The sequence below is a fragment of the Talpa europaea genome (assembly GCF_964194135.1).
Source record: "Talpa europaea genome assembly, chromosome: 3".
Lineage (NCBI taxonomy): Eukaryota > Metazoa > Chordata > Mammalia > Eulipotyphla > Talpidae > Talpa > Talpa europaea.
In genome coordinates this window covers 133,058,515-133,083,023 of record NC_140069.1, presented here as the reverse complement: position 1 = coordinate 133,083,023, position 24,509 = coordinate 133,058,515, and the positions used below count along the sequence as shown (strand labels likewise).

At 41.4% G+C, this 24,509-nt stretch overlaps 1 protein-coding gene across 1 annotated transcript in view; it reads right to left on the bottom strand.

The window, feature by feature from the left end:
• Positions 1-24,509, bottom strand: part of SND1 (staphylococcal nuclease and tudor domain containing 1) — a gene marked incomplete at its 3' end in the record, with an annotated part of 403,529 nt that overhangs the window by 336,331 nt on the left and 42,689 nt on the right. The window contains exons 6-10 of the mRNA XM_084230071.1: positions 24,241-24,332; positions 23,199-23,357; positions 21,593-21,699; positions 18,914-19,004; positions 5,728-5,841 (exon numbers count right to left, since the gene is read on the bottom strand). Of these exons, the coding sequence (XP_084086197.1) occupies positions 5,728-5,841; positions 18,914-19,004; positions 21,593-21,699; positions 23,199-23,357; positions 24,241-24,332 (563 nt within the window). The remainder of the gene's footprint in view (positions 1-5,727; positions 5,842-18,913; positions 19,005-21,592; positions 21,700-23,198; positions 23,358-24,240; positions 24,333-24,509) is intronic.

Here is a 24,509-nt window from a genome sequence, read left to right as displayed (position 1 = left end):
ACGAAAGAGGGCTGCCTCAGTCCTGCAGTTTATTACATGGAAACCAGACAGCAGTTCCAAAAACAACAGAATTCCAGCAGCTCACAGGACAGAAAAGCAGCAAGAAATATGAACAAGAAGATGTAGATACATTGAAAATATAAACCTGTGCGATCGTGATGATTAAAGAGAGAAGCGTAGACAGGACGGGCTGAAAGAGATAAATGCACACGGTGGGAAAGAACTAACCAAGGCCCACTAGGAGATTGTTAAAATCCCACAGAATTCATTTGAATTGGGGGGAAGGGGATGTTTTAACTAAAGGAAACAAGAGAAATGTAATTTGTAATAGAGAGAAGAAAATAAATCAAAGGGGAGTAAGAGGCACTTGCTGGCATCTCCAGGTGATGATTTGCTTATAAAGATCAGTGACACATACATTTTAGGAAACTCAGCAGATACCACATCTTGACCTCCCCATGAGGAGCCAGGCCTGCCCCCAATGACCTCTCTAGTGGAGAAACAGACGGTACCCAGATATTAAGCTTTAAAAATTGACAGGCTATATGCATCCTGAAATCTTAAATAGATGAGCTAAGACCCACCCAGTCTTCTAACAAAGACAGTTTCAAGCGTTCTTCTCAAAAATGCTCATATCAAACAAACTGAAACTGGTACAGAATGCCTCTGCCAGCACGCTGACACATTCTATGTCTTTTGATCACGTTGCTGCAGTCCCCAAATCTCTCTATTGGAAACCGGTGAAATGCTATATCCATTTCAAAGAGCTTTTGCTTTTCTCCAAGGTCCTTAATGCCAAGCTGGAGTCCCCATCTAATTTGCTGTTTGCCTTATGCTCCCAGTGACAGGTGAGGGATCACAGTCCGTGGGTTTATCGGTTTGCCCCTACTTCACTTGAGACCGCAGCCCCACAGCTTTCTGTGGGCCTGCATCTCAGTAGCAGCATCGTCTGCTTTCGGGTCCAGCGGGACCAGTCATCTCGCTTTCAGAAATCTACACTGAAGGGAACAGGTTGAGAACCACTTTTAATCGTGTCTAAATGGCAAAGCACTCCGGGGCCCTGTACAACGAATGGAGTTATTAGCACCCGAAAGTGCCCTGCCTGTGACAAAAGGTCCTAAAGAATGCCAGGGCATTGCTAATAATGATCCTACCTGCAGCTCCGTCTACCCTCGACTGCCTACACAGGAGACCCAGTGGGGTCAAGTCTGGGAAACAACACTTCCGCCAAAAGGCAACAGGGGAGCTTAGGCAGAGCACAGTTTTAACGAAACTGATCCTTTAGTGCCCAGGTCTGAATATTTAGAAGCCCTGCTATGAAAGAACATTTACGTGGGAAATAAATTCCAGGATGATGGCTAAAATAGAGTGATAGAAATGAATCCAAGTTGATGGCAGGGGACTGTGAGATGAGGCAAAAGGCCCCACATGCAGATTTGTACACTTCCCAGAGGTCCAAGTTGAAGGGCTGTGTGTGTGACAGGGAAAAGGAAAGGGAAAAGGTCCACTGCTGAAAGTGAGCCTTCTAGCCTTATCACCTGGGGGTGGGTAAATTATATACTTGTTTTCAAGGTAAATTTCAACTCAGTTTCTCTTTGCCCACTAAATAGCTCTGCAGGAGCTGACTTCCTGGGGGAAAAAGTCAGCCCCTTCACTGGATGCCCCGGGGCTATATTTCTTTGTCATTAACACTCTGAGTGTAACACAAAGCCCATAGCAGCACCAGCAGCACCGGGCAATAGAGCGTGAGGTTTTCCAGTTGCAGATCAAAGCCTTCTGCTCTCCAGGAAGTCTGAGATGACACAATGTGTTATCGCCTTTAAGGCAGAAGCTTAGAAAACTCATAGCCTTTCTCCAAGACTCAGCACCTGCTTCTATGCACAAAATAACTGAATAAAACAAAAAAACAGTGCCTATGAGAAATGCTGACACACCCTTAGGTGCACGGGAGTGCCACGCATCAGCATCCAATATGGCTCTCAGCAGGATGGAATTAACATCTCCAGACCGACACTGGAGTTGACTTATTCAGATTCACTGAATAATCCAGAAGTACGGTCCCACATAAACTGTGACAACAGCATCAGACATCCAATTGCAATTTTTCTGAGGAAAACATTCCTCACCCTTGCTTTGAACTCTCCCATCACACTTTCTAGTAAGTTCTAGTCCAAATCTGGGAGCAGCGGTTCCCCATGAACTCCTGGGTACTGTTGGGAAGCAGCTGCCTAGAGTGAAAACAGTTCCTTTGATCATGCCGTTTTGTCCAGAGCCCTTCCTCTGGCTGCAATTAGGAAGCACCCACAAAGGGGAGTGGAAGCATACAGTAGCCTTGAGCAATACTCCCTGCCTTCATGTATAATTTAAAGAAATGAACTTGTCCTGTGTACAGAAAAGGAAAACCCATCTTGCCATCCTAGTCACACAAGATATAGAAGATGTGTATTAGTTGCTGACAGGTTATTACAGTTTTTAGGGTTTGAAAAAGATAAACATTAAAAGAATCTCCCCTTCCTTACTTGAAGGGCAAGCCCCATTGAGTCGTCATCTGGGAACCTGTGAGGAGGCCTTGCCCTCAGCAGGAGTCTCTGCACGCCATCTGCCTGTCCTTGAGGAAGTGCATGCCAAGACTTTCCCTCTTCACCTCGTCCTAATTTGCGCCCTCTCACACTCTGTTCTTTTGTTCAGAGTGAGCTCCAGAACCACAAGCTGTCAGGTTATCTTTTTCTCCATTTCAAAGCCACTGAGCAGAGAAAGTGTCCCAACTTAAACTGAAGCAATCTCCTTGAGTGTTTCATTCAGGGACCCTCCACAGTCCATCACCAAACAACCCTCAAGTGCAACATGTTTCTGCAACTACAAGACCAGTCCCCAGAGCACACCTTTGACATTTTCGTTGACAATGAACTAGTCAGAAACTGTCTTCTCCACTTTTTACCTAGCTAACTCCGAATCACCCTCCAGATCTTAAATGTTACTTCCTCAAAGAAGCCTTCCCAGATTATACATTCTCATGAATTCTAGACTTTTATAGCATTTCACATAAATGAAATTACTTGTGTAACTCCCCTACTAGACTTCAAATTTTCACAAGAGTTTATTCACTGCTGAATTCCCAGCAAAGTATCTGGTGCAAAGTGGGCACAATGGTACAAACTCATTCAATTGAATTTCTAAAGCTGTGTTGTCCACTACAATAGCCACTGCACCCATGTGGCTACTGAGCCCCAGAAACAGGCTAGAGCAAATGTATGAGATATGCCTGATTTCAAAGACTTAATAATAAAAAAATTTTAATACACTTTTTTTTAATATTCATTAAATATTGAAATGATAGTTTTGGATACGGTACATCGAATAAAATGCATTTAAAGTAGTGTTGGTTTTTAATAAAGCTACTAGAGAATTTAAGATAAACGAAGCTTGCATTTGTGGCTGGTATTATCTACCTACTAGACAGTGTTTGTCTAGGGTGCCCTTTCTCCCATCTGCTAACTTCTCCTCATCCATGAACACTCAAGATGTACACCAGCAGCTCCTGGGAAGATTTCCCTGGTACCCACTACAATTGGCCTCTTCACAGTGCCCTCTACCAGGGAGTAGTACATGTATTTCCTATGTGGCCCCTCACTAAAACCACCCAAAGGAATTTAACAAATAAGCGAAGTCATTCCTCACTTTGCTCAAAAGCCATATGGTACAGACTCAGAGAGCTAAGCCCTACTTAGAACTTTCTTAAAATGGAGTGATATCTCAGGGTGAACAGAAGTTTAAAAAAAAAAAAGTGAGAGAAAGCAGTAACCTACCTTGGTAAAGAACAAGAAATCTATAAACAGAATCTTGCCTAAACTAGAAAATATATTCCAACAACTTCCCACCATCTACTAGGTTAAAGGAAATCTATGCAAAGGATAATTCAAAGGATACCGAAAAATGAAAAACTCTTAGTAGTTTAATTCTTACTCTAGAAAGCCTATCATCCTACCTAAGCTCTAACACCCCACCCCCCGAAAAACTGTTTAAAATTCAGCAACAGAAGTCTACATTAACATAATACTTTGCCTGATGATGCAGGCACAAAAATTAACGTTCAAGAATTTCAAAGTTGTGGTTGCTGTGGGAACCTTAATTCTAACAGCATGGCACAGATGCAGAATTGTGGACTATTCCCAATACTGATAAAATTGGAGATGTATATTTACTCTGTGCAATGAGGCAGAGCTACAGATACTGAGAGAACCTTATTCTGGCATTTCTAGGCTTTCGTGCATTTAAATTCTCAGCCTTACCACAATACTGTTTGCTGCATTAAATTGCTTCCTCTATGGGGAAAAAAAAAGGAAGAAAATGAATTGATTGGCCAGACATTCAAAGAACCCATCCTGTATGTGTTTCTTATGCATGATCTGATTCAAAAGACAATCATGATATTTTTATTTTACTCTTAGGGGATGTCTCTAATCTCCCACACAAATGAGAGCAGGGCATGAATCTCAACTCGCGAATGCACCAAGACATGTATTATGTGCAAAAACATCCGAAAAGCAAATCTCACATCTTTCGAACTACAAAAGGGATAAATTAAAAAGGTAGAGCACTAATGTTAACCATGCTGTTCATTTTGGAAAACTGTCCAAATACTCACCAATAGCACTGGCTTTCCCGGAGGACCCAGTTCTATAGCCAGTCTACAGTTACACACTTTAGATATGAGAGGGCAAAAACAGGAGTTGGAAAGATGTCTGTAAAAACAAGACACAACCAAACACACACAAAAAATTCAACCTCAATCCCTGTCCCCAACCTCGCATAATTCAAAGATAGAAAGAAAATGGCCACAAAATTTTTTCAAAAAGCTGCCTTATGTAGGCATGCAGACTACCAACTCTTGTAGTTTTCATTCAAAGCATTAATTTCTCAAAATTGGTACCTAAATCATAACATATTGTTTGAACAAGCACCTATGCTGCCAGGAACAATAAATAGCAAAAACAGTGTAACTAATAATCACTGTTATCACAAAAGATGAGGTGACCCCAGAGTATATAGAATAAAGATTCATTTCTTCCCTACAGCAAAAACCATATGAACTGCCCAATCAAAATGATCAGTAGAAGGTCAGACAGAGACAAACTATAAAACCAATCTTTGAAAACTGACCACAGATCTGAAGCATCCAGGAGAGGGTGGGGGGAGCGGGACAAGAAGGGCTGGGGGAGGGAAGAGATTGGTGGACTATGGTGGGAGCTGATGACCACACCTAAGGGGACAAATCCTATGTTGTCAAAATATTAACAAAGATGGAAGTCAAAGGTTTACATCCACTAAAAAAATAAATAAATAAATAAATAAATAAATAAATAAGTAGAACAGACCCAACTACTTGCATGTGAGATACAGACTTTTTCCTCTTCTTATTTTCAAAGAAATATGACCTTGTTAACAAATAAAAATTCATCCGCCATCTCAATTAAGCCAACCCTCACTTCTCGCAGGTCCCCTATGAGGGAATGCCCACTCAAAATAAAGTATAGCAGCAGAGTGTGTGACACAGGAGAAATTAAAGCCTGCCCAGTGACGGCTAGGCCACAAATATTTGTATATAATAGTTCTGAGATTTAAAATGAGTGTCCTTTTACATTTTCATATATATGTCATACAGAACTAGTTCTCCAGCTTCTTCCTTTCAGTTTTTGAGAAGAGGTTCCACTGCTTCCCCATGCTCACCTGTGTGTTCTCCCCCTCCAGCCTTGGTGGCCGGATGCTGGACAGATGGATGGTCTTGTAGTCACCAGAGTTTAGTTTCACAACAATGGCATCCGCATTCAACACCTGCATCACCTGTGGACAAGAAAACAATGCTTAACCCTGTTTCAATCCCCCCCCCCAAAAAAAAACAGTAATAGGGAGAAGTCGATGCCACTTGAGTAGACCCAGTATCATCCTTGATGGTACAACCATGTTAGAGAAAACTATGCTATAATTATCAGTCCCCAAAGACCTTATTGTGATTTCTCAACAAGGTGGAATCTTTACCATTCATAAAGATAGTCAATCTTGTTTATATTTTGTCCTGACCAACATGTGTGTAAATATTGTAAATAAAGAAATTTAGTCACTACACATTACTAAAGATTTTACTGGAAACAGTTCTAATCTAAAATCATGATCCCTAACTCAATGTCTAGGAAAAGAGACAAGGGCTAGATTAAAAGAAGGTACCAGCACTAGATGAGAAAGAACCAAAATAGAATGGCCCAGTAGAGAAAAAAAATCAAAGGCAATGAAGGACAAAAGAATTGTCATCGTAACAGAGGAAAGGAGATGTTCAGCTGTTAATATCATGGGCAGAAACATTAAATTGCTAAGATATCGCTTCAGCTACACAGAAAGAAAGACACTTTTTCAGAGCACTACTAAAGATTTCTTTGTTTTGACAAATCCCAGGATCCCCCAAGGGAAGTGGCGAGGACCTAAGGGTAGAGTTAAGCAGCCATTTTCTCTGTTTGTAAATAAAAACCAGCCATGTTAGTGGGGTCGGGCACACTTGGCTTGTGCTCCTGGCCAGGCAGGTTTGGTCTCGGTGGGTTATTTGGGATTCCAGGTCAGCGGAATGGGTAGGACACATTTAAGAATTTATTTCCCTCTTCTCTCCCTGAATTGTACATTTCCTCATTCCCCTTCCCTTGTAATAAATCTGTTGTTAACCTTTAAAAAACAAAAAAATAAATAAAAAATAAAAAAATATATATAAAGATTTGTTTTGGAGCCCAGAATCACTTTGGATCCCACTCTCGGATGAAAAAGATCAACTTCCAGGCTGGGGTAATTTACAAGCACAGATACAGCAATGTCCCTTCATCCATGGAGGTTTAGTAAGAGCACTCCATCAATGCTATACAGGATCAAATTCCACTGAAACCAGGCAAGGAGCACATCAGAGTTTAACTAGTTATAACCACAACCCATAATTCGGCCAGCATCTACAATTCACCCAATTATATTCACAGCCTGATGTTACAAGGTTATCTGGTATTTTCAAACAACACAGTAGCTACTGACTACAAAACACTGTCACCATCCACTTTATCTTCTAATCAAAACCAATTCTTCCAGGCTTCAATCGGGCCCCAAACAGGTAGCCTGATGAACGACGGGGTCAGCTGCCACAGTTAAGAGTACACCGGGGTGGGGGTGGAGGGCTCCCTGCTGGCACAAGTTAAGAGGCAGCACTATGAAGCTATCTACAGCCTCTGCAGCACGAGTTCAATCCCCAGCCCCAGGCAGGTGACCCCCATGGCACAGCAGACCTCGCATGACTTGCCCGCTGCTTCCCTCAGCAGTGTATTTCAGTAGATCTCCCTGTTCTGCGCCCCACCCTGTCTCTGGTGAATCCTCGAGCCTCTGGCCTGTACTCCAGCTCTTGTATAAAAATAAATAAATCTTAAAAAATAAAATAAAATAAATAAATAAGTAAGTAAGTAAGAGTAGACTCAAAAAATTCCCTCCCTTTGATATATGAAACAAAGGCAGCCCTGCTTTTCTTTGCCATGGTGGGAATCACTGATATCTTAAAGGGTTCACAATATTTCCCAGGGGACCTCACATCTTTCAGCACAGAATACACCCATTTATTTGCAGCCCTTTTCCAAAGAAGCAGTCAATCACACACCAGTAAAATAAGTAAAAAATATATTAAGGGACAATATAAGGAAAAAACAAAAACAACAGGCATGACAACAGGAGGAAAGAGCCGTCAAACAGAATGAATGGAAAAAGAAAGACGACCCTGGGAATCAAGCCTAAGTGCCGAAGGATGACTGTGGCTGGTGGGTGGAAGACATCCCTGGGTTTTTCCACCTCAAGTAATGGAGCAGTGTAGAAAAAAACGAGCCCTCAACCAGAAATACAATGAAGGTCTGAAAGAGAACTAAGTAGATTAAGAGAGGGAGAAATTAATTTTCATTTTCCACAATATATAAGATTAACTTGCAACCCTAAAAGCAGCAAAAAAAAAGCCAGTCTTAATCAATACAGCCATTCTGCTATAACCTTTTGACAGATGTGCGAATCAAAAAGGCTCAGTATTAAAACCTAGCCAGCCAGAACCCAAAACTCACCTGACCGGAAAAACTTAATGAAGTTCAAGGGTAATCAAAAAGCATCATCTGTGGTGCCACAGGGGGCAAGAGAAGGTAAGGGCTGGTTACCTGCATCTGGGCAGTACCAACCAGATCCTCCAAACTGAAGAGCCCCACAGGCCAGCCCAATTACAGAAACATGTCTATGAAATGGAACTTAAAAACAGTCCAGAGGTACAACCAAAAATATAGATTCAGGAATGGAAAGAAAAAGAGTAGTAGGTCTTATTCCATTACCATCTGCACACAGTAACGCCAGTGAAAATGCCGGTGGTGCCTGCATCTGCCCCCTTAAGATACCACAATGGGGCCTCCCCTGGTGGCACAGGCGGTTGAGCACCGCACTGTGACGCTGTCTGCAGCCTCTGCAGCGCAGTTTTGATCCCAGCCAGCTGGCGAGGGTCCCACATGGCGTGGCAGACCTCTCTTGTCTCACACGTTGCTCCCCTCAGCAGTGTACTTCGGTCAGTCTGCCTGTTCTGTTCCCCACTCTGTGTCTGGTGAATCTTCTCAACCTCCTGCACCCCATTCTTGAATAAATAAATCAATCTTAAAAAAAAAAAAGATACCACAGGACCTCCCAGGTGGCGCAGCGGTTGAGCGCTGGGTTGCGAAGCTGCCCGCGGCTGCGGCGCCGGTTCGATCCCCGGCTGCTCCCCAGCCACCGGAGGAGGGTCCCACATGGCGCGCAGACCTCTCCTGCCGTCCGCTGCTCCCCTCAGCAGTGTACTTCGGTCTTTCTGCCTGTTCTGCTCCCTGCTCTGGCTCTGGTGAATTCTCTCACCCTCCCGGCTTCTGACTGTACCCAGTGCATGTATAAACCAAACAAACAAACAAACAAATAGATAAATAAATAAGACATGCCTCTAGAAAATTAAAAAAAAAAAAAAAGATACCACAATGGCTTGGACAAGTGAACAGAATCGAAAGATCGCAGGTAATGAGATCCCTTATCCCTAAAAATCCCACCTTTACGTGAGAGAACAGGTATTACAAAATGGATACCTACTATTCCGCCACCTCAGCTACAAATCAAAGAGAAGAAAAAATTGCACAAAGCCTTTACCAAGCACAACAGCTAGAAGAGCAAATCAATACTGTTCCTCCGTCAAAGTACAGACCACTGCCCAAAATACAGTACTGACAATCACCAGGTATCTCCAAAGCTCACACATCACAGTATTTCCTAAATCTCAATGAAGGGCAAAGCACAAATCTCTCAACACTGAAACTGACTCTTATTAAACTGTCAATTGCCAAAAACATAGGGAAATTCCTATCATCAAGACATGAGAAATATCTCGATACTCTCCACTCCCTAGTTATGCTCAGAGAAGTAAAACCAGGTAAAGTATCCTGGTACTTGCACCTTCACCTTCCAATTATGGAACATGAAGATGTAAGCACACCCCTGTGACAAGTCACTACAATTCCTCAGCCTTTACGATGTATAAGCAGCAGCAACAGCCAGTGGATTCTTGGAGCTGTAAATTTCAGGCCTCAGCTGCAGGCCCTCTCTGCTCAGCATCTCCCTGATTAGAAACCTCCTCTTCAGGAGCTGCTCACCCTGACGCTGTCAGTTAAACAAGGTTTGGCTTTCTGGAGAAGGGGTGTGTGGTTAGTGAGTGAGTGAGTGCGTGTGTGCGTGCGTGCGTGTGTGCATGTCTGTGTGTGTGTGTGCATGTAAGTGGGGTTTATCGTTTTTTGTTCTTCTGTAAATTGTGTCATTACCGTCCAGAGAACAAGCAGTTCCTGAGCAGAGACATGGAAGCAGCAATAAAACAGTGGTTATAGTCACGTAGCACACAGTAACTGAAATGCAGAGCAGATTACTATCCAAAGTATGCCATCAGCACCATCACGAACCACATTTATAACCATGATATTTCTAATGATGCTTTTCATCAGGATAATGCTAAGTATGCCCACACTGCTCACTTTCTCCATGAGCTACAGATCCCTCATCTATCCACCGCAACCCACACCCACCAAACCCACAGTCCAGGAGATTACCAGAAGCATACGAGCAGAAATCTACACAAAAAAGTCACTAAGTGGACTCAAGATAGAGCAGCTCCAATTCCTTCTCCATTTCTTGAAGCCCAATTGTACTAGGGGAAATTAGAGGTTTAATGATGATGAGTGGAGGCTAAGGAATGGTACAAATCAGGAAAACGAGCACTCTGTCAGGGGGCCAGGGACTTCCCTCCCTGACTCTGGCCTCCTGCCACCCCCACCACCTGCAGAGTCCATCTACCGTGCTCACTGGGTGCTGAAGGGCTGCTGCTGCTCAGCTTCTTAAAGGCCTGCAGCCCATGCTAAATGACTAAAAAGAGTCCTGCAACAGCTTCCTGAGCTAGAGAGACCCTCAGAAGAGCTCCCCAGACACAACTGCCAATATTCCCAAAGCTGCCTAAATGATCACAACTACACAGTAACAAAAAGACCATCAGACCACATGGGGCTCTTGTGGGTACCACCAGGGAATGCCCGAGATGGGGCCACTGGCAACGGGCCATCAGACTCCCTTTCTCCTCTCTGAAATCATGACACTGACAGTTTCTCCTGCTCTTTAAGGCTGTTTGCTGTGTCTATGGTCCCCAAAGCTAACCCTGGAAACAATACCAAAGCAACGCCATAAGTGGGGGAAGTAAGCACAGCATAAGCATGTCAGCAATGGCTTGTGCTCACTAGCTCCACAAATCTCTCTTGCGTCCCCAGGAAGGTACAGTGCCCAGACAAAAAAATTTTTTGAAAGATTTATTTATTTATACAAGAACCAGGGTATAGGCCAGATGCGGGGGAGGGTAAGAGGATTCACCAGAGACAGAGCAGGGAACAGAACAGGCAGACTGATGAACTACACTGCTGAGGGGAGCAGCGGGAGTGACAGGAGAGGTCTGCTGTGCCATGTGGGATTTCGTTGGCCGGCCGGGATCGAACATGCGCTGCAGAGGCTGCGGACAGCTTCACAATGCGGTGCTCAACCGCCTGTGCCACCAGGGAGGCCCCAGACAAAATATTAAGCACAATATTGTGATGCAAATATCCCTGGGGAAATAAGCACACTCCAACAGGCTGGGCACTACAGTAGCTACTCAAAAGTAAAGCAGGGATCAGACAAATGCAGCAGAGGTGGATCCTATAAACACCAAACAGGTACTCCTCGAAACTGGTAAGGTCACCCAGGCAAGGGAAGTCTGGGAAATGGTCACATCCAAGAGGAGCCAAATGCAACAAGTAAATTTAACAAGCTGTTGTAGATAAGATCCCACAATAGAAAACAGACATTAGTGAAAAACTAAGGAATTCTGACCAGTACATAGACTTTAGCTGCTAACAGCACGTTGACATTGGTACACTGATTATAGTAAAGGTACCTCACTCAGGTAAGGTAACAGCAGGGGAGAAATGGGTGGCGAGGGGTGGTGTGGGAACTGGGTAGACTATCTGTTTAATGTTTGTGTAAATTCAGAACTGTTCTAAAAAAAAAAAAAAAAACCTTATTTTTAAATAACATCTTAATTTTAGACACTTTTAAAAATCTTTCCCAAATCAATCGCTTCATCTTTTTGGCAAATCAGTCTGCTGACTTAAGCTATAAACCAAGTCTTAACCTCTTTCTGGTGCAGCTGAGGCCACCTTCCTGCCCAGACCATTCCCAGTACTTCCAGTCACCTGAAAGTCCTCTGACAAATCAAGAAGGTAGCTGGTATATTTTGTTCTCTCCACAAAACCAAAATGGGAACATGATGGAAAAGCCTAGATGAGGCCAAAAAAAAGATGCATCCTTGCTTAAAAAAAAAACCTTGTTAGAGAGATGGGATAATAAACTCCACTCTGAGCTATGAATGAAGTACAGCCAAAGATGACCAGGGCCAAGTCAAATACACTCTAGAATCCACTGCATCTATAAATAGCTTATAGCCTGACCTCCAAAATGTGGCACCACCACCAATACCAAACAGTTAACTTTCCAAGGTGATTCCCCCAGGGGAGCCCTTGAAGGTAAACTCCTTGAAAGCAGGAGCCATCTTCTGCATCTTCAGCATCTTCTCAAAGCACCTAAAATTCAGTGTCCCATGTGAACAATTAAGTAAGTACAGAGAATCAAACTAGAGACTTCTAACCAGGCAGGCCAGTGAGACACTCTATAGCCTGAGGTCATGCTACTGCCCCCGACACCCCCCAACACAGTGCTACTCGGGTCTGTGAAATCTGCAAGGCCCAAGTATCCAGCAGCAGGGACAGGGAAGCCAAGCCACGTGCTCAGGGGACCATATGGCTACAAACAGCACAGATCAGCTAAAACGCCACAGGGAAGGCAGGCAGGAAACTGGCAAGCCACGACAGGCACAAAAGTCTCAAGCAGGCTCAGCTCAGCTCAGCTAATCAGTGTGAAGTGAACATGCTTCTCTACTAACCTGGAGAGACAAGAAGAGCCCTCCCTTGCATTTCCTTCCTCAAGAAGTGCAACCACTTAAACAGGATGGAAGCCCACCTTTCAGTAAGCACATGTATCAAGAGAGTACTTTGTTGATTTGCAGTTTTCTAAGAAGTGAGACTCCTTGGCCAACACTCTGACCTACAACTTGGTGGCAGTTGCAGAAATCACCTACAGGGCCCCAGAGGCACCCAGTTAAAGAGTTCATATGTCACTGTTTGCAGTATTTTCAGTCTGTTGGGCTATGTCCTATATAATTTACTCCTAAGATGCAGGGAGACTGTTGAAGAGAGAAGTGCTATTTGTTCAGACCTGAGTCACACGCACCTTAGAGCAAAACCCTTCAGTGAAAACTTTCTAGGACTATCAGAATACATTTGAGGAGGCACAACGCAACCTATTCAGGTTCCTTGAAATAGTATTTTGACATGAACAAACATTTAAAATGAGGCAAAACATGTAGCCTCCCTGGTGGCGCAAGGGATTAAGACACAACCTATGAAGCTGTCCGCAACCACTGTAGCATGAGTTCCATCCCCCAGCCAGCCAGGGAACAACCCACATGGTGCAGCAGACCTCTCCTGTCTCGCTGGCTGCTCCCCTCAGCAGTGTATTTCAGTCAATCTGCCTGTTCTGTTCCCCACTCTGTCTCTGGTGAATCTGAAGTCACACATACCCCCCCCACACACACACCTCTGGCCTGTATCCCAGCTCTTGTATGCATAAATAAATAAATCTTTTTTTAAAAAAAGTCAAGGAGATGCATTATTAAAAAATAAATAAATAAAATGAGGTAAAACAACTACAAAGTTGCAGTTGGGCTCCAGGTTATGTAAAGACATTCTGGTTATTTTGACCTTTTACATTGAATGCTGATATCCAGTGTTCTACAACCAGGGGTTGGCAAATGATGGCCCAACAGTCAAGCAGCCCATGCCTAGCATTGGAAATAAAATTTTATTGGAACACAACTGTGCCTCTTCATTTGCATATTGTCTTTAACTGTTTTCTTGTTACAGTAGTGGATTTGCACAGTAGTAACACAGAATGCATAGTCCACAAAGCCTAAAATATTTATTATGTGGTCCTTTCAGAAAAAGTTAATCAGGGCCTCCCTGGTTGCCTAAGGGTTAAGTCTCAGTGCTACCAACTTGATGTCCTTGGCCAGGGAGCTAGCCCACAGGGCACAGCAGACCTCCTCTGTCTTGCCCACTGCTCCCCTCAGCAGTGTATTTCAGTAGATCTGCCTGTTCTGCTCCCTCTCTGTCTATGATGAATCCTCTCACCTCTGCCACCACCTCTGGCCTATGCAAAAATAAATAAAGAAAATTAAAAAAAGAAAGAAAAAGTTCATCTCTGTTCTACAAAATGTTAAAAACTGATCATACACATAGGAGTACACTCTGGTCAACATTTCTGGAGAGCTATTTGGCAAATATGCTCCAAAATATTCCTAAGGAAATAACTGTCATTTACATAGAGATTTATTCCATTTTCTGAATAATGGAAAAATTATAAGCTACATTAACATTGACCACTGGGGATAGGTTAAGTAAATTATGGTGCAATCTTACAGTGGAACACTATACACAAATTAAAGAACCCCAAATATTTATTTTGGTTTCTTCCCTCTATTACCAAAAAAAAAAAAAAAATCCTTTTTTTTTTTTTTAAAAAAACATTAAGCACAAAAGGACAAAGATATTGGGAGAGAAGAATACAACAACAAAACTTTAAAACTGGAAAGCAGAAGGAAAAGTGGAAACTGACTCCACAAACTCACAAAACCTAAACCCTGACCTAACAGTGGAAACCATAATAGCCAACTATGACTCAGAAATTATCAAATCAGGTATCTCAAGTAGGGGTGAAAATAGGGCCAAAACCTAGAATTGGGCTCAAACCAACTTCATAAGCATCAAGATTTCAAGATTTATATATACCCTTAGTGCCGTACATGACTTGTTTTTAACCCCACATTCAATACTTTATTCTTCAATAACAGAGACAACCAAGGATCACTAAATATTTCAGTAAAGTTTCTAATGTGAAAAATATGGGGCAAAAATAACCCCTTAAATTAAAAACTTGGAAAACAGACTATATAAGTAAGTATAATTGAAAAAAAAAATTTTTACTCACATTCCTCAGAAACAAATAGAGGATATTCATTTCTGAAACAAGCATTATGTTATTTTTTAAAATAGTAGTATCATAAATGAGAAATATTCAGAAAAAGCTGTTAGAAATTAAAACAGGAAGAAACCAAGAAAAAGACAAAATGAAAAATCGGAAAAAGAAATGAGAAACCATTCCATAAAGTCAAATATTCAAATAGTTCTAGAAAGAGAACAGAGTAACTAGATGGAAAGCACAAATAAAATAGTCAAGATTTCAGAAATTAATGACTAAAAATTAACACATATGTTCACACATGATAAATAAAAACCCACAACATTGGGAAATTTCAGAATAAGGAAGTTGCTAAGAACTTACAGAAAGAACAAAAATCACATATGGATGAGGAATCAGAGTGGTTTCAGACCTCTAAAAATACAAGAAAACAAAATCTCTAATAGTTAGATGACAGTAGAATAATGCCTTCACAATTCTGGAGGAAAATAACCTTAAACATAAAATTCTATACCCAGCTGAAGTGTTCAACCAAAAGTAATTATAAAATAGACATGAGGGTCTCAAAATATTTACCTTACAACCACTCTTTTCCCAAGATGTTACACAATGTGCATGACAAAAATAATTAATCATAACAAAGAAGTCTAGGGGCCCAAATGTAGTTCAATTCAGGAGGAAAACAAAAAACCAAACAGATTAATAGTGAAGAAATCCTAAAATGACAGCTTTATCACAGAAAAAAACAAACTACTCCAGACTGGTACACATCACAAGACTCCTTGAAAATATTATTGAGGAAGATAAAACTAACCATTGGACTCAATGTCTCAAAAGGAGGTTTAGACAGGTAGAGTCTGAGGGTTGAATAAGCACCTAAAAAGTATATATGGACTTTAAAAATTATTAACTCCAGAGAAAACAAAGCATTGTGCAGAAAATGAAAAGTAGCTATAACATGCTGCGTGGCTCACTAGTAATTAGCACTTAAAACATATACACTGGATACAAATCCAACCAAAATTATGACACTGTCACAGAAAGAATTGGGGAAGGGTATATGCACACCCATGAGTATATGCACATGAGTAAAAATGCTAAATCCTGATTTTCCATGCTGTGAAGGAAAAGTGTTATGCCTAAAAGTGAAAGATTAATAAAGAGCAGAAACATTTCATTCCACGATCTAGACAGACAGGAGACAAAAATGTCGTATCAAGAAAGACAGAAGACAGACTAATATATTTCTTAAAAGCCAAAAGAATTCTTTAAATTTCTTTGTACTAAACAAAAAAACTTACAAACTCAAAAATTATATACAAGAGTATATATCAGTACATTCAAGAGTGGTTGCCAGTCTGTACTGATAAAAGGAACTTGCAACAGACCATAAATCAACTACATCACTAAGAACATTGCTGACAATTTTTCTGCAGCAAGATTTTCTTGGTGAAAGAAGCAATGCCTTGATTTACATTCTGGCTCAAACTCTTTATATCATACCAAGACACTTTGAATTGGACTGGTATAGATCAAGGGTCAGCAAACTTTTCTGTAAAAGGTCAGATAGCAAATATTTTAGATTTTGTAAGACATATGGTCTCTCTCACAACTATTCAACCTTTGTACTGGGAAAACAGTTATACACAATATATAAACGAACAGATATGGTATGTCCCAAATTATTCATGACATTGAAATGTGAATTTCATATATTTTCATGTGCCAAAAAATATTTTCTCTATGTGAAATACATTCTCAACTCACAGGCCATACAAAAACAAGTAGTGAGCCAGATTTGGCCCACATGCCATAGTATGCCAGTCCTAGAATACTAAATTAACTGCAATCAACTTAGGTTTTTTTAAAAAAAAAAAAAAAAAAGAATAAAGAAAAAACAGATAGTTTCACTCATATGTGGAACACAGGGAAACAAAACAAGGGTCAGACAAAACCAAACCAAAAATGAACCCTAGAAGTTTGAATGTAAAATTGAAGATATGGGAGGTGTACAGAGAAGTGGGGAGGGAGCCCAATGGGCCACAATGGAGGACAATGGTGTCTTTGTGGTGGGTGTGGTGTGGTGACATACATCTGAAGTACTGGGCGCTTATACCTCTGAATCATAATGTTGTAAGCCAATGTTACCACAATAAAAAAAAAGTTTCTAAAATGTTAAGAAAAAGAGCTATGTCATAGTTTCCTCTACTATGAGTTTTTCCTGTATCCTTTGTATGCATTTGTCAGTTTTAAAAACAATAATATTGAATTTCAAAAACCCAAGAAGTTTTAAAACCATTTTTCTACCTACAAGTACATTTTTCTCTTTACTTACTAAGCAGATCTAGATCAAGATGACCTAATTTATGTCTCAGATTCTTCAGGAAAGTGGTTATTTCTCATAATCCTCTATCAGATAACTTCTAATGGCAATCTTCTCTACTCTAGCATTGTAATAAAGAAAATTTCATTGTAGAGAAAAAAACCTCATCTTGTTTCAAAATAAAACACAAAAAGCTAAAGAAAAAAAAATAAACAAAAAAACCCCAGATCCTGGATTTTACAAAAGGAGTTTTCCCTTTACTAGTTAGCAATAAAATCATATTTAAAGTAAGTGCAAACCTACTGATTCAATTATCTGATCACTGATTTTCTCTCTTTGGCAATGCCTTCGCTCCCCAATCAGCAAAGACCCTAAAATTCTTCAAAATTCCGAAGGCTTTTCTACAAGCTCAGTTTCAATGGAAAAGGGGCTACAAGGGACACCAGAGGGTAGTGGGGCTCTGCCAAGCCTCATCAACATTGCAAAGGCCATAAGCCCTTGAAGTGAAGATGGTGAAAAATGGAAGGTCTTCCTCCCTTGCTGAGTGAATGATCTTTTCATTGTGTGACTGTAGTCTCCAAAAAGAAGAGATTACAAGAAATGTAAGCGCTACCAAGAGAGCTCCACATAGAGAGAGAAGTCCAGGCTCAGTTTTCCAAGCCAGCATGGTCCTCACACAGAAAAGAAGCAGTGTCCATTCTGCTGTATACAAAGGTTTGGAAGAGGAATAGGGAAGTATATCCCACCAGGGACTAGTGCCACTAATGTCCACTCAAAGGTGAGATTATAGTAAACCTGACATCTGCTTGGAGATAACCTGCTAGAAGTGGGAAAAAGGTCACTTGAGCACTCTGTGACCTATTGCTTTGGGCATCATAAAAAAGAAAGAAAAAATTCACCCAATTCCTCAGAGACTTAAAATTTTATCATTGTAAGAGAAACCAGTCCAGGATTTCTCGGGCAGACAATGCCACCTAGTGGTCATTTCACATTAAAAAATCACCATTAGCCGACAATGCAACTGCCACCTTTAGTCCAAGATGGATGTACCATTTTTAGTCCATAAAGACCAAGTTTCCAGAATCTCTTGCCAAAAGTAAAAATAAGATGAAAAACATAGAATTCTGGAAAGTGAGGAGAATGACCTACCACTCAAAGAACCAAACCCTGCAACTAGGGAAACACTCACAGTCTCCCTGATGGAACCAATCTGCTATTTCGTAGCTCTAGTTTCCTTCAAATCCACCATCCCAATTTGATCCCTTTCCCTCCCCAGGAAGAGCACAAGAGTCTATGGTGATGGTTCAGGGGTGTCTTGGTAGTGGCAATTTTATGGGGACAACACCTGAGAGGAGAAATCAAACACTGTACCAAAATGAACAATATAAAAATATATAAATGAACAAACAACAACAATAAAACACACACACACACCCATCCCAGGACATATCATGGAAGAAAATTCAGAAAAACATCAAGTTGGAAAACGTTCAAAGTCACAAAACAGAAATAAGAGAAATGAGGTCACATATTCCTGGTTATGGGAAATCTAAGAGAATGGTGTGTGCTGTGCTAAGCAGACACAGAAAGACCCTCTGAAAATAGAGTATATCTCAAGCTGACAATGTCCACAACTTTAACACGTGAACTTCTAATGAAGATATGGTAACTTACAGCAGAATTTCAAGCTCTTAGGGTTTCTAAGTCCCCTACCATATAAAGAGACACATGCAAAAGCAGGCCTGCACATCCACACAGCACTGGCTTGCTTTGGAATCATCAAGAGCTGAAGTATATGATTGCTCAGATCTGTGTATTATCATGAGCTTGGCAACATCCATTTGGCATCTCAAGATACCAAGAATGACTCACCTTGGCCACAAACTGCTTATCCTTTTGGTCCAAATTAGCAGTGGGAGCCACATAGTCTCTCCATATTCTCAGCCTGCGCTCCTTGGCAAACCTGGCAATAAAACAAGGATGCAAATCATTCAGACAGACTAGGTCAGCATATGGAATCCAATATCCCCATGGGATCAAACAGTATAGAATCCAACCCTACCTCAAAGACAAGGCACTCAGGAGAAAGGCCACCAGTCAAATCAGAACAAAGTGTGACAGTCACAAGAAAAAGTGTGTAGCAACTGGACCCATCCAAAATGTACACACACACCCCCATGGGTAGTAGACTGGGACCTAGGTGTGCTATTTTTTAAGTCTGGACAGTACAAGTTCACCTTGGCAATTAGCTCTTTGGCTTATCCAGTATCCCCTGAATAACTAATATACATGAGGCTCTAGAACAAACACAGAGCAGCTTAGTCTTAAATAGGAAGAACACAGGTTCTTAGAACAAATACATTCTCTAAAAAGTATAGTCCGCTTAATCGCCATTTGAATTATAAAAATTCAGTTACTCAAATTCTATGTAGAAGAATAAAATGGTCACTACAATACATCTAAATAATACGAAAAATGGACAAACATCAATAGTTCACTGAAGTTCAAAAATCAAGTTGGTAGAAATGTGTTTTACAGTACTAAGCCCAGTAGTCATTGTTTTAAGTCAGACTAACAGTGGGAAATGGGCAGCGTGCAAAGGTTTTTAAAAATAATAAATTAGGGCCTCCCTGGTGGCGCAGGCGGTTGAGTGCTGCACTGTGAAGCTGTCCGCAGTCTCTGCAGCACCAGTTCAATTCCCAGCCAGCGAGGGTCCCACATGGCGCGGCAGATCTCGCCTCTCTCACCCGCTGCTCCCCTCAGCAGTGTATTTCACCAGTCTGCCTGTTCTGTTCCCTGCTCTGCCTCTGGTGAATCCTCTCACCCTCCCGCACATTTGGCCTGTACCCCGGTTCTTGTATAAATAAATAAATCTTTTAAAAATAATAATAATAAATTAATAAATCAATGAACAGCGATCCTCACAGTATTTACAGACAGATGAATATGTGTGCAAGGGAAAGGAACTATTATTTCTGAAAACAGATTTGCAGGATTTTCTTTTTTAAGAAGCACTGAAGTGAAGAAAAGACAAAACAGCACGTCAGAGTTATGAAATACTTGGATAGAGATTTTCCCAAAAGTGCAAGCAGTTCAAATACAGCACGGAAAACAGCAAGTAATCATATTATCAAAATGATTTGCATTCCCTGATCTAAACTATTTTTTTAATGATGAGCACTCTCTAAAAATTCCATGAACTCTTCTATAGATGTTATAAAAGAAGTAGGTAGTACTTTCATTGCAACAGCCTTCTCAAAGAAAGGTAGGAATTAAGCAGTGCAAGAAGAATTATCAACCAAAATAATAATTTAGAATAATGGGCTTAGAGGATTTGAACAACAAAAAGCTAAGCATCACCAAATAATCAGAGGTTACTTGGAACACTGCATTGTACCAGATAAGAACAGTATTTGTTTCGAATTTAATTGTACCACACAAAGACTAACACAATTATTTCATTTTTTAAATCAGGTAATCTACCTTTGTCAGACATGCCATGTCAAATGGTCAGATAAAAATCTACTTTTATTTTTTTTAAATTTGCAAATATTTCTGCTTACAGATACAGAATGATGTGAAAGACCTAGAAAAGAAAGGAAGAGAGGAGAGAAAGCTGAAGTCATTCAATTCATGTTCCTGAACATCTCTTAGGTGAGTATCTCAAAGTTATCAAGTAGCGACATGAAGAGATCAAGACCATTACAATTTATAGTTCTGAAAAAAGACATACAACAAGAAGTTGTGATGGTGGAATACGGCCAACAGTCTGTGGTCTTCTGTGGTATCCAGGGAAGCGGTAGCTGGAATTTTCCTGAACATCACCTCTATTCATTACTCTTGCTTCCTTTTCTTCCATCAACCCCTATCAAGTTTCAAGGTTCACCTACAACTGGAAACGCTCAACCTAGATGCTTGAAACAGCCACCCATCTTTGAAATTTCTATGATCATTCTTCTGGAAACAAGTGATTTCTACATCTGCCTTAACCAGGAGGCATCTAGCAAAAACCATGACAGCAGCACCTCTCAGTGGATTAGCATTTATAATTAAAGCACATGTTTAAATAAATGAGGACACAGGCCCAACGACAACACTGAATCATCCTATTTTAGGACAGGCTTATCTTTCCATCATATCCCCGCTGCAGCCTGCCTGTATAGTGGTAGCTAACTAAGTGATTTTGTAACCTTCAAATGAGCCTCAAGTTTACTTCATTCAAGCGACTAGTGCCAGAAATTTATGTGGGGGGCCTAGGAGAAAAAAAGACCCTTGAAATATTTAAAAATCAAATCAAATGAAGAATAAAGTCTGAGTGTAAATCTAACCCCTTACCATCAAGCACTAAATTAGACTGAACCTAAAGAGTAATAATATCGAATCTAAGTAAGTTATCCTCTCTGAGATCCTAGCTTCTTCTAGAATTTCCTAATCCTTTCACCGAAATAAAATACTGACACAGATGGGGGGAGAGAAAATCACTACATTCCTTTCCCTAAAAAGCATTACCAAGACCCTAGGCTAAAGGCATCTCTGCCAGACAGACCTTACCTCTCAGCTGCCCTCAGCTTTTCTGCACCCCGAGTATAAACTGCAATCGACCAATCCACACAGCGTGCAAAGCCTTCCTTTAGCAGCAGCTCTGTGATGTTGCCATTCTGAAAAACAAAGCACAAGAGAAGACAGAGATTATGTTCTACCGTCAGAGAATCCATTTCTCTAGACTTCTGACACAATTAACATAGACACAATCTGTGCTACAGGTCATTAAAAAAAGGCAGAGCTGTTTCTCTCATTAAAAATCACCCCTAAGACAGGAGACAGCATTCTGGGATGCCTCTAAACAGCCTTGGCTTTCTAGCCCAACACCCAGCTCAGTAACTCTCACTTAACAGGAGTAGGATAAACGTTAGTGGCATTGAATGGAATTGACTTTTCAATAGCTCTTCTTGTGGGCAGAGGAGGAAGTTAATCTTTAGTAGAGATTATACCTTATTATTTCCTTCCCTAAGATTAGCCCTCACTCCCCTTTTCATATGGGGAAAGCTAAGGAACAGGCGGTGAAGGAATAACTTAAGCTACATTTGGCCCAATGCATTAAATTCACATTCTACTGTGACAAAGCCATCTGGCAGGGCACGGCAGACAGCTAGCACTCCAGAAGAAACAGACATGACCTTGGCACAGTCCAAACCAACCCTCCCAGACTTCCACAAGCACCATCATGAAAGAATTCTCTAATCAATAACAGTAGTTTATATGGGATGTGGGTGATAATGAAAATCTACTTAAACTCAGTTTTACAAACATTTCCTATCCAAGAATACCCCCCCCAAAGTCCTCAATAGTCAGAACCACAAGATATAAAGAATCTTTGAATTTACTCAAAAACAGAATTAGGAGGTTACTTGATAAGGCCTGGAACACACAGAATAATTTTTCTACTGGGCCTCTCCGGTGGCACAGCGGGTTGAAAGCAGTGCTGTGAAGCTGTCCACAGCCTCTACAGTGAGGGTTTGATTCCCAGCCAGCCAGGGAGATACCCACATGGTGCGGCAGACCTCTCCTGTCTCGCCCGCTACTCCCCTCAGCAGTGTTTTCAGTCGTCTGCCTGTTCTGCTCCCTGCTCTGTCTCTGGTGAATTCTCTCGCCCTCCTGCGCCTCTAGCCTGTACCCCAGTTCTTGTATAAATAATTAAATCTTTAAAATATAATAATAATTTTTCTATTTTTCCACAGAAAGGTTTTCTCATCATAGTTCTACCAATACCCCAAGAGTTAAGTACTAGACCTTCACATGAACTTTACTAACCCTATTCTACAGTTTTGGGTGCCACTTCTGGTCAATGTGGCAACCTCACGCTTTCCTTACTGGTAATCTCTAGAACCTATACTTGGGAAATAAGAGATAAAAGTTCCTCTTTCCCTCAAGTCCAATAGCATTTGCAATTAGTTTTTTTAAAAGTGAGAAGTTGCACAGATGTGTCCAATTCTAACAGATAACTACTATCTCCCTGGAAACTGTCTCAAAATCAGTAGTCATCCTGCCGAATACTTTAATGGCTCTTAAACAAAGAGGAAAAAGAGAAGCAAACCACAGTTTATCAGACCCCTAGCATCCCTAGCCCCACACAGTCCTGGCTATACAGCACACTCACCGGATGAAGGATGGTACCCAGAATATTCTGGTTATGACAGCTCTCCAGGATGATCTGAACATCTCTCTGAAGCAGTCGAGACTCGGTAAAAAATTTGGCTTCTGCAGCAAAAGGCTCTGGTGTTTCACTGCCATCTGCCTCCCGTCGAAAGGTTGGGCACTACAGTAAAAGTGGAGCAGGTGAGCACGGAAGCCTGAAGGTGAGTTCCAGGCACTCACAGTTGTCCAGAAAGCACAAACGCTGTAAAGCTAAACTAGGGAAGGGCTCAAATTGGGTCTTCTAACCTTCTTAAAAAAAAACACACTGGTGGGCCTCCCCTGGTGGTGCAGCGGTTGAGCACTGGGCTGCGAAGCTGCCCGCAGCTTCTGCAGCGCCGGTTCGATCCATAGCCACCAGTGAGGGTCCCATATGGCGTGCCAGATCTCTCCTGCCACGCTTGCTGCTCCCCTCAGCAGTGTATTTCGTCAGTCTGCCTGTTCTATTCCCCACTCTGGCTCTGGTGAATTCTCTCACCCTCCTGAGCTTCTGACTGTACCCAGTGCTTGTATAAACAAATAAATAAATCTTTAGGGGGGAAAAAAAAACACACTGGTAATAAAAGTGATTGGAAATAATATCTCAGATTTCTTGGTATGACAATAAAACTCACATCATGGGAAAAGTAATTTTCATTATAGTTGGAAATAACCCCGTGCCAAGAAGATTCACAGTCCCTCGCTTTACATCCCTGTTTTGTTGGGGGGGTTTTTGGCTATTTTACATAAAGACAAGCCCTACTCAGCAAACTTCAAAACATCCCATCCCCCTTTTTGGGTTTTAATAGCCTCTCAACATGCCCCCTCCCCACAAGTACTTAAAACAAAATTTTAGATCATGTTTGATCTCATTAGAATTGTCCTACCACAAAGTTTAAAGTACTCGAGTCTATGTTAATGGTCCAGACTAGAAAGAAACAGTGGATCCCACGTTCCCAAGTAGGAGAATCTATCCTGAGCACTTCCAGAGACCCGACATCTACCCCATAGCCCAAATATGGTCTGACCTTGATCCCGGACAGCATGACGGTAACCAGGTAGTTGTCTGGGAGGAGCAGGGCCCTGACCACACTGCCGTCCCGCACGTGCTCGATGATAGCTGAGGACAGAATAAACAGCTAAGTCATAAGTGAAAGCGGTGCCAGGGATACCCAGTGCCCAATCAAACTGCCCGGAACAGGGTTCTTCTCCCGAAGCCCTCAGAAAGCCTCCCTATAAGAAGCAATGGTGACAAAGCACTGGCATAACCTGAGTGTTCACACAGCAGACTCTTCAA